General features: G+C 46.8%; 1 protein-coding gene across 3 annotated transcripts; it reads left to right on the forward strand.

Moving 5' to 3' along the window:
- Positions 1 to 9,421, forward strand: LOC112231293 (zinc finger protein ubi-d4). 3 transcript variants are annotated; one of them, XM_024397981.2, is made up of 12 exons: positions 1 to 78; positions 1,821 to 2,049; positions 2,712 to 2,819; positions 2,960 to 3,141; positions 3,257 to 3,349; positions 3,566 to 3,650; positions 5,540 to 5,581; positions 7,052 to 7,189; positions 7,271 to 7,402; positions 7,635 to 7,747; positions 7,864 to 7,945; positions 8,376 to 9,421. In XM_024397981.2, exons 2-12 carry the CDS (start codon positions 1,917 to 1,919, stop codon positions 8,456 to 8,458), a joined length of 1,191 nt encoding a protein of 396 aa, XP_024253749.1. In that variant the 5' UTR covers positions 1 to 78; positions 1,821 to 1,916; the 3' UTR covers positions 8,459 to 9,421. The 3 variants fall into 3 exon arrangements, with proteins under 3 accessions (XP_024253749.1, XP_024253746.1, XP_024253748.1); XM_024397978.2 differs by having other exon boundaries at positions 5 to 78; positions 1,889 to 2,049; XM_024397980.2 differs by lacking the exon at positions 5,540 to 5,581 and having other exon boundaries at positions 5 to 78; positions 1,889 to 2,049.
- Positions 9,422 to 10,088: the final 667 nt, after the last annotated feature.

Here is a 10,088-nt window from a genome sequence, read left to right on the forward strand (position 1 = left end):
AAAAATGATTGCGCATGCGCAACCTTTCACGGCAAAGCGGACCAAGATGGCGGCTGTTGTTGAAAATGTTGTAAAACTGTAAGTAGCTATGTTCTTTCCCCCTAGCTAGTTAAAGTATGCACATGTGTTTTACGTTTAAATGTAAAGGTTGGTGGTAACAGAAACATGTATATGGTATAGTAAATTGTCTAAGATGTTCGGTAAAAGAACCGAATAACTCAGTTTTCAAACTGTGTCAGTACACATAGCTAAACTGACCTGCTATGTCAAGTGTTTTTGTATATTGGACACTTTGAAATTAACAAAGTGTCATCATTATATAACCAAACGTTGGGCACTAGTTAGCAAATGTACACGAAGAACTGCATATCCGCAACTCTATCCATAATCCTAATTCCACGCGAGTTTGAAAACACCCACGGTGAGAGAGATGGGATGGTGACATGTTAGTTTACAATCATTAGCATGTTAGCTGGCAACTTGGTTATTAAGTTCAGTTAACTGCAGTGCGTATAGCTACTGTTTGTTGTTTTACAATGTAGTCTTTCAAGCTAGAAATAAGTTCAAATCCTGGTGTTCAATTAGTATTATGAATATATCTGCTGACACTGTCTGCATTCGTGGTCCTGGGATGCTTTCATGTGGAAATTGAATGAATGTTTTTTCTTTTAGCTTTCCAACAGAAAATCCATGTCACCACAATGCATTAGTCACTATGACGAACGTCCTTGAGGCATTGTTAAAACTAGCTTTTGCCAAAAGATTAGAGTAATATGAATCAGATGTTCTTCAAGACAAATTCTACCAACAAAAAAGAAAATGACCATGGCATGCAATGCAACAAATGTTTCAAACTCGTGAACTGCTGTGTGTTCATCACAGAAACCATTTACAGTTTAAGAACCAAATGGAAGCAAACAGGGAGGGACCTACCAGAATTTGTCCAAGAGAAATCTTGTTTTCGTTGTAAAATGTTTTCGTTAGAGGCGTAAACTGTTTCGCAACAGAACCTGTGTAATTTGTTATTTAACCTTTTATATAACTAGGCAAGTCAGTTAACAAATTCTTATTTACAATGATGGCCTAGTGGGTTAACTGCCTTGTTCACCGGCAGAACAACATATTTTTTTATCTTGTCAGCTCTGGGATTTGGGCCAGCAGCCTTTCAGTTACTGGCCCAATGCTCTAACCACTAGGCTACCTACTTCCCCAAATAATACAAGTAATACACCCCTGTTGTCTCTCATAGACCTCTTTCCATACCCACTTTCCCGAAAGCTTCTGTATCCCTTTGCCTAAAATGGATTTAAGATTGTCTTAGTGCTACGAAGCTTTGAAGACCGATTTATGTAAGTAAAAAATAGATTTCACTCAAGCTGATTCGTGTTGAAAAGCTGAGCCAGCAGAGGCTGCTGCTCCCAACCAGGCAGACCGCTGTTGCCAAGCCAACAAAAGAGCAACTGCTGACATTCTCAACAGTGACTGAGTTCAGGGACACTGATGTAGTCTGCTTGCCTGCCTCCCCGAGGTGCCAGCTTAAACAGGACCAAAAGGTTTTTAGCTGTGGCTGTGATGGATAAAGGCTTTGAAGTTTGAACAATTTTAAGCCTCTTTTACAACCAGCTAGAGCAGTAGAATTTAGACATGATTTGTTTTAGAGGTGGTAGGACACATACCATACCAACCTCTTATGGTAGAGATACATTACAGGTACTGTCAGATGTTGAACTGATGCATGAAGGTTTATTTATTTAGATCCTTTTGCAGAAGCAGCAGTTACTCTTCCTGGGGTCCACAGTAATGTATCATTCTTCTAACAGTATACACAGGCAGTGTGTTTCCTGGTGCTAACTTGTCCCTGGCTGTTCCTCTCGGTGTGTGGGTGAAGGCTGGGAGAGCAGTGCTACAGAGATGCCATGGAGCAATGCCATAACTACAACGCCCGGCTATGTGCCGAGAGGAGTGTCCGAATGCCCTTCCTGGACTCTCAGACTGGAGTGGCGCAGAGCAACTGTTACATTTGGATGGAGAAGAGACACAGGGGACCAGGTAAATACATTACACATCTACACAAATTGAAGTCACATACAGTATTTCAACTACTGAGTTCACAGCCTGGAGTAGTAGGCTATATGAGTTTTTCCAGTACACATTTATGTTATGGCCCTGAACACACCTCATTCAACCTGTCAGGGGCTTGATGATTACTAGAATCAAGTGTGCTTGTTTAGGCCACAACGGAAACGTCTACTGTTGGGGGTACTGGAGGACCGGAGTTGTTAAACACTTGGCAGTACCATTCATCGTCTTCTCATGATCTGGAGACGAAAACAAAAGAGATCACTGTAGTTCAAGCACTCGGTAGAAATTGTGTTCACCTATGTTTCCAACCACACCAGTGTGTCGAAGGAAACACCATACAGCTCTAGCCACAAGGAGTCGCTTGAGCACAATGGGACAAGAACATCCCAGCCAGCCAAACCCTCCCTTAACCCGGACGACGCTGGGCCAATTGTGTGAGTCGGCTCATAGGTCTCCCGGTCGCGGCCGGCTGCGACACAGCCCGGGATCGAACCCGGATCTGTAGTGACGCCTCAAGCATGCCTTAGGCCGCTGCGCCACTCGGGAGGCCATAAAGTGAAAGTTAATGTCTGTTTTATAGGTCATCATAAATGTCTAGGTACGTTAGTGTGCATCTTCTGTCCTCTCAGGAGTGACTCCAGGACAGCTGTACACCTACCCATCCCGCAGGTGGAGGAAGAAACGACGAGCCCTCCCCCCAGAGGATCCCCGGCTGGTCTTCCCCCCTCTAAAGTCAGGTACGTCCTAATCATGGGATACTGGTCAGTTTAATAACACTATAACTGTGTTGACATGTTTGTGTGCCCCTCTGTGCCAGAGTTCTCTGTTGGTTCTTCACTCCTTTGTAAAGGTTGTTTGTGGTTCTCCCTGTCTGTAGAACTGGACTTGGGTTTTAAGAAGGATGCCCTGTCATCATCTGATGGCAGCAGTCTGGAAGCTCTGCTGAAGGGGGAACCCCTGGACAAACGGGGTCCTCCGGATTTCCATGAGGCAGAAGAGGAGTCCAGTCTAGCAGACTATACTTGTGGGGGAGTCACCCCTGCAGCACGCGTCAGAAAGGTACCGTAGCATACTCTGGTTGGAGGGATCGTGTGATACATAGCATGGTTTACAGTTTATTACTCCTCCAATGACATTGGATACTACAGCAACATGCATTCTTCTGTCTATACAGAGAGTCCTGGAGCCAGATGACTTCCTGGATGACTTGGAGGATGAGGACTATGAGGAGGACACCCCCAAAAGAAGAGGCAAAGGAAAGGGAAAGGTGAGTGAAGCTATTCTAAACCAATAATTGTTGTTAAAGTTACATTTTGCATTACATTTAGCATAGTCATTTAGCAGACGCTCTTATCCAGAGCCACTTACAGTTAGAGACTCACTTTACTCAATGTTACAGGCATGTGATCTGAAATGGTGGCTGTGTCCATTGGCACCATGCCTTTACCTATGATATTGAATATGATGGTGTGTTTGTCCTTAGGGTCGTGGAGTGAGCAGTGCCAAGAAGAAGCTGGATGCTGCGGTGGCTACACTGGAGGACAAGGACAAGCCTTACTCCTGTGACAGTGAGTCCCAGCAGGGCCTTGGAGGAGAACAGTGGGAGTGCAGATGGCTTTGGAGGAGAACAGTGGGAGTGCAGATGGCTTTGGAGGAGAACAGTGGGAGTGCAGATGGCTTTGGAGGAGAACAGTGGGAGTGCAGGTGGCTTTGGAGGAGAACAGTGGGAGTGCAGGTGGCTTTGGAGGAGAACAGTGGGAGTGCAGGTGGCTTTGGAGGAGAACAGTGGGAGTGCAGGTGGCTTTGGAGGAGAACAGTGGGAGTGCAGGTGGCTTTGGAGGAGAACAGTGGGAGTGCAGGTGGCTTTGGAGGAGAACAGTGGGAGTGCAGGTGGCTTTGGAGGAGAACAGTGGGAGTGCAGGTGGCTTTGGAGGAGAACAGTGGGAGTGCAGGTGGCGTTGGAGGAGAACAGTGGGAGTGCAGGTGGCTTTGGAGGAGAACAGTGGGAGTGCAGGTGGCTTTGGAGGAGAACAGTGGGAGTGCAGGTGGCTTTGGAGGAGAACAGTGGGAGTGCAGGTGGCTTTGGAGGAGAACAGTGGGAGTGCAGGTGGCTTTGGAGGAGAACAGTGGGAGTGCAGGTGGCTTTGGAGGAGAACAGTGGGAGTGCAGGTGGCTTTGGAGGAGAACAGTGGGAGTGCAGGTGGCTTTGGAGGAGAACAGTGGGAGTGCAGGTGGCTTTGGAGGAGAACAGTGGGAGTGCAGGTGGCTTTGGAGGAGAACAGTGGGAGTGCAGGTGGCGTTGGAGGAGAACAGTGGGAGTGCAGGTGGCTTTGGAGGAGAACAGTGGGAGTGCAGGTGGCTTTGGAGGAGAACAGTGGGAGTGCAGGTGGCTTTGCAGGAGAACAGTGGGAGTGCAGATGGCTTTGGAGGAGAACAGTGGGAGTGCAGATGGCTTTGGAGGAGAACAGTGGGAGTGCAGGTGGCGTTGGAGGAGGGCCTACTCTCTTTACTCCCTAGGAACTCTTGTTGGGAAGCGGACAGTCGGTTGTTTTTCACTCCTGAAATTGTCTTCCCTTGCAGATTAAACTTGGGGTGATGTTGATGTCTTTCTGATTGTCAGTCTGTGAGCGTACTTCTGAGTCTCTCTCTATTCCTTCAGTCTTTGAGCGTACTTCTGAGTCTCTCTCTCTATACTGTCAGTCTGTGAGCGTACTTCTCTGAGTCTCTCTCTCTATGCTGTCAGTCTGTGGGCGTACTTCTGAGTCTCTCTCTACTGTCAGTCTGTGGGTGTACTTCTCTGAGTCTCTCTCTCTCTATGCTGTCAGTCTGTGAGCGTACTTCTCTGAGTCTCTCTCTCTATGCTGTCAGTCTGTGAGCGTACTTCTCTGAGTCTCTCTCTCTATGTTGTCAGTCTGTGAGCGTACTTCTCCGAGTGTCTCTCTCTCTCTATGCTGTCAGTCTGTGAGCGTACTTCTCCGAGTGTCTCTCTCTCTCTCTATGCTGTCAGTCTGTGAGCGTACTTCTCTGAGTCTCTCTCTCTATGCTGTCAGTCTGTGAGCGTACTTCTCTGAGTCTCTCTATACTGTCAGTCTGTGAGCGTACTTCTGAGTCTCTCTCTCTCTATACTGTCAGTCTGTGGGCGTACTTCTGAGTCTCTCTCTACTGTCAGTCTGTGGGTGTACTTCTCTGAGTCTCTCTCTCTCTATGCTGTCAGTCTGTGAGCGTACTTCTCCGAGTGTCTCTCTCTCTCTCTCTATGCTGTCAGTCTGTGAGCGTACTTCTCCGAGTGTCTCTCTCTCTCTCTCTATGCTGTCAGTCTGTGAGCGTACTTCTCTGAGTCTCTCTCTATGCTGTCAGTCTGTGAGCGTACTTCTCTGAGTCTCTCTCTACTGTCAGTCTGTGGGCGTACTTCTCTGAGTCTCTTTGCTTTTTCTCTCTTTTCTCTCCTCTCTTTCAGACACTTTCAGACAAAAGCATATTTCACAACCTTCTGGACGAGGTATATTTCTCCTTTTTCCTCTGCCTCTAGTCCAGTCTGCTTACTGCCTGTTTGTCTTTCTCTCGGTGTGTGTCAGCTAACATGTAGAATGCTTTGAGGTTAGTGTTGCTGCCTCCCCCTCGTCCACTGAATAAGGTCTCATCTTTCAAGGTATAATTAAATTGACTCAGAGTATAAGTAACTTGATATGCTTGAGGGGGGATTGTGAATGTGTAGTGTGGAGATGCCTTATCTGTGCATGAGTTCCACCTCACGGTTTAAGAAGCAGTGTACTTTTTGTATTATTTTATCCTAAATGACCTTCAGGCTACTCCAGGGTAGTTGTATTCAGGAACATCTTGGCTTAGTTGGTAGAGCATGTCACTTGCAACTCCAGGGTTGTGGATTCGATTCCCACGGGGGACCAGTACGAACAAATATGAAAATGTATGATAAGAGCATCTGCTAAATGACTTGAATGTAAAATATGTATTTCACACATGATAGTATTGCATCACATTGTGGTCCTTTGTAGCTCAGGTGGTAGAGCATGGCGCTTGTAACGCCAGGGTAGTGGGTTTGATTCCTGGGACCCACCCATATGTAAAATGTATGAACACATGACTGTGTTGCTTTGGTTAAAGTGTCTGCTAAATATATATTGCATTATCGTATTGCACACACTACAGCCAATCAAATGTAGTCTGTTTTCTTTCATGTCATAATCTGTCTCTTAACTGAATATGTCTAATTTGCATTTCTTTGCGACATTTATTTTTTTTTCTTAACTTGTCTTGTCCTCCTCACCTGTTTCTTTATACTGAAATAGTGCCTCTGCTTTTGTGTTGAACCAGCTTGATGTCTGTGCTGGCTGTGTGGATCCTGATGTGAGTGCGCATGGGGGGGAGAGATTGTTGAGGAATGCCTAACCTGGGTTCTGCACCATGGACCGTGTTGCACAATGGCCTGGAAGCTGACTCACATAGAGACAGGCGGCCTGAGGTTCAAATTAAATGTTATTTGTCACATGCTTTGTAAACAACCAGTGTAGACTAACAGTCAAATTCTGACTTACGGGTCCTTCCCAACAATGCAGAGGGGGAAAAAAAGAGAACTGGGGTTGGAGATTGTGTTGCAACTGGGGCTAGGGTTGGAACTGGAGGGGTGTAATGGGAGATGGGAGCTGACCCAGTCAGTAATCTGGCCCCTCTAGGTATCAGATGAAGAAATATGATGGGATTGTGTGATGAAATAAGAGAGGGTGATTGAGTGAGTGGATGGATGTCTGGGTGAGCATACCATACCATTGCTCTAGACCAGACACGTGGACACTAATACATCAATATGATTTTCCTCATCAGTAAAAAAAGATCAGATCGAGGCGATATCTTTCAGTGGAGAAAAATGTACTCTGTTCTAGTATGAAGGCTACTTAATGGTTTAAGTATGTTTCGTTTTAACACGTGTTGTGTTTGGGGGTTTCTCTGGCAGTCTGTGGGAAGCGTTACAAGAACCGTCCGGGCCTGAGCTACCACTACGCCCACTCCCACCTGGCTGAGGAGGAGGGAGGGGACAAGGAGGAGCCTGAGGTCCACACCCCCACCCCGCCCCAGCCTGAGGAGCCCAAGAGTAAGTCACCATTTGAATGCATTTGAAACCTTTGAATGCAGACCCATACTTGTCATTTCATTCTGTGTTTCTCCCTTACAGCACCCAAGAAAGGTCCAGACGGTTTGGCGATACCCAATATCTACTGTGACTTCTGCCTCGGGGACTCAGCCCTCAACCAGAAGACGGGCCAGTCAGAGGGGCTGCAGTCCTGCTCAGACTGTGGACGTTCAGGTAACCCTTCCAACCCTGGCCTTCACCCTGAGAGACAGGGCTAACCTAGGCCTTTCAGACCATTTGTGTATATTTGTATGAGCATGCAAATGAATGCATGTGTGAGTGGTATTTACTTTAGGAAGCTATTGAGTGTGTTCCGAGTCAGACGCATGATGGCGTAGTTACAAAGACCAGTAGTAGTATGATGGAGGCTGACAGCTTGTTCACACATTCTCTGTGTCCAACCCAGGCCACCCGTCCTGCCTGCAGTTCACCCCTGTGATGATGGCTGCAGTTAAGACCTACCGCTGGCAGTGCATCGAATGCAAGTGCTGCAACATCTGTGGCACCTCAGAGAACGACGTGAGTTCACCTGCAGGCGTCATACTTATTATTGTGGGATAAATGAAGTACACTGTATATTTAAAATGTGGTGCGCTGATAAACTGCGTTGTATAATGAGCCTGTCGTTTGTCCAGGACCAGCTTCTCTTCTGTGATGACTGTGATAGAGGCTATCACATGTACTGTCTCCGCCCCCCTATGGCTGAACCTCCAGAAGGTGAGAGCAGGATAATGGATCTATCTGTTCGTGATGTACCACTGGGGACCACTTGCCTGTCTAATAGGGGATATTTGAGTCAAAGTTTTTGATGATGACTGTTGTGGTTTTATATCCGTAGGGAGACAGATTTATCTGAGTAGATTTGGCAGAGCAGAATGTCTAAGTCGAGCTCTCAGGCGGCGTAGCCAGACAACGATAGCACGGTCGGGTGTTTTACTGATGAATCACCGCTTTCAGCAGTTAACTAGCCTTGAAATCTTGAAATGCTTAGTCAATGCAAGTTATTAGAGCACAAAATAGCCTGCACCTTTAAATCCAGTGACTTCAACTGGGCTAATGACCAGATGTTGGTCCATGGAAGACAGGATATTTATAGCAAGTCTGTGTGAGTCACTCACCACTCTGTTTCCTTGTGTCCTCTTAACAGGGAGCTGGAGCTGCCATCTGTGTCTGGACCTGTTGAAAGACAAGGCGTCCATATACCGGACACCTAATGCCCCTCCGTTGTGATGGACCCCCACCCTCTCACAGGTTCTCAATCACTGGTCAGCAGAGAGGAGTGGGTGGGACAGATGTCTTGTGAAAAGGGAAGCATACCTTACCAACCCCCCTTCTGAAACAGGCCTCGAGGAAGCATACCTTACCAACCCCCCTTCTGAAACAGGCCTCGGGAAGCATACCTCACCAACCCCCTTCTGAAACAGGCCTCGGGGATGCATACCTTACCAACCCCCTTCTGAAACAGGCCTCGGGAAGCATACCTTACCAGCCCCTTGCTGAAAAAGGCCTCGGTTTGGAAGGGAAACACCTTACCAAGCCCGTTCTGAAACAGGCCTCGGGAAGCATACCTTACCAACCCCCTTCTGAAACAGGCCTCAGGGAAGCATACCTTACCAACCCCCTTCTGAAACAGGCCTCGGGAAGCATACCTTACCAGCCCCCTTCTGAAACAGGCCTCGGGAAGCATACCTTACCAACCCCTTCTGAAACAGGCCTCGGGAAGCATACCTCACCAACCCCCTTCTGAAACAGGCCTCGGGGAAGCATACCTCACCAACCCCCCTTCTGAAACAGGCCTCGGGGAAGCACACCTCACCAACCCCCCTTCTGATACAGGCCTCGGGAAGCATACCTTACCAGCCCTGTGCTGAAAAAGGTCTTGGTTTGGTTCTTATATGGCTGTTACACAGTTCCAAGCTCAAGTGACCCATAGGCTTTTGTTTTCAACTATTTGTCAATATATCAAACACAATGTATCAATTTCCTGAACTTGACAATAGATGAAGTTTGTTTGAGTGACTTAAACCGCTTTTGCCAGCCAAAATACCTGAACACAGTCTCACATACAGTTCATGCACACCACTGCTCAGATCCTACTTTTATTCGGCAAAATATCAGTTTTGCATGTAGAGGAGATAGTTTGAGTCAATTAGCATGCCAATGCGTGTTCATAATAAAAACATGTGCAAAGGTTTTGTATATTTATATATTTGTATAGAATATAAAGGTGGGAATTATTTAAAAGCTGCTTTCTGTTCAGCCATTACATTCCACTCCTTGACATTTATGTAATTTGCCAAAGACTGGAGTGACAAGGAGTGGAATGCTAGCTAAAAAGACTGGAGTGGAATGCTAGCTAAAAAGACTGGAGTGGAATGCTAGCTAAAAAGACTGGAGTGGAATGCTAGCTAAAAAGACTGGAGTGGAATCAAATCAAATCAAATTTATTTATATAGCCCTTCGTATATCAGCTGATATCTCAAAGTGCTGTACAGAAACCCAGCCTAAAACCCCAAACAGCAAGCAATGCAGGTGTAGAAGCACGGTGGCTAGGAAAAACTCCCTAGAAAGGCCAAAACCTAGGAAGAAACCTAGAGAGGAACCAGGCTATGTGGGGTGGCCAGTCCTCTTCTGGCTGTGCCGGGTGGAGATTATAACAGAACATGGTCAAGATGTTCAAATGTTCATAAATGACCAGCATGGTCGAATAATAATAAGGCAGAACAGTTGAAACTGGAGCAGCAGCACAGTCAGGTGGAAGTTGAAACTGGAGCAGCAGCATGGCCAGGTGGACTGGGGACAGCAAGGAGTCATCATGTCAGGTAGTCCTGTGGCATGGTCCTTGGGCTCAGGTCCTCCG

This window comes from Oncorhynchus tshawytscha, linkage group LG33 (assembly GCF_018296145.1).
Source record: "Oncorhynchus tshawytscha isolate Ot180627B linkage group LG33, Otsh_v2.0, whole genome shotgun sequence".
Classification (NCBI taxonomy): Eukaryota; Metazoa; Chordata; class Actinopteri; order Salmoniformes; family Salmonidae; genus Oncorhynchus; species Oncorhynchus tshawytscha.

Excerpts from the sequence above, each read along its gene's own strand:
- LOC112231293 (XM_024397978.2), top strand. The coding sequence starts at position 5 with ATGATTGCGCATGCGCAACCTTTCACGGCAAAGCGGACCAAGATGGCG. Across the intron at positions 3,142-3,256 it reads CTGCAGCACGCGTCAGAAAG|AGAGTCCTGGAGCCAGATGA; the intron begins GTACCGTAGCAT and ends CTGTCTATACAG. Across the intron at positions 7,190-7,270 it reads CCAGCCTGAGGAGCCCAAGA|CACCCAAGAAAGGTCCAGAC; the intron begins GTAAGTCACCAT and ends TCTCCCTTACAG.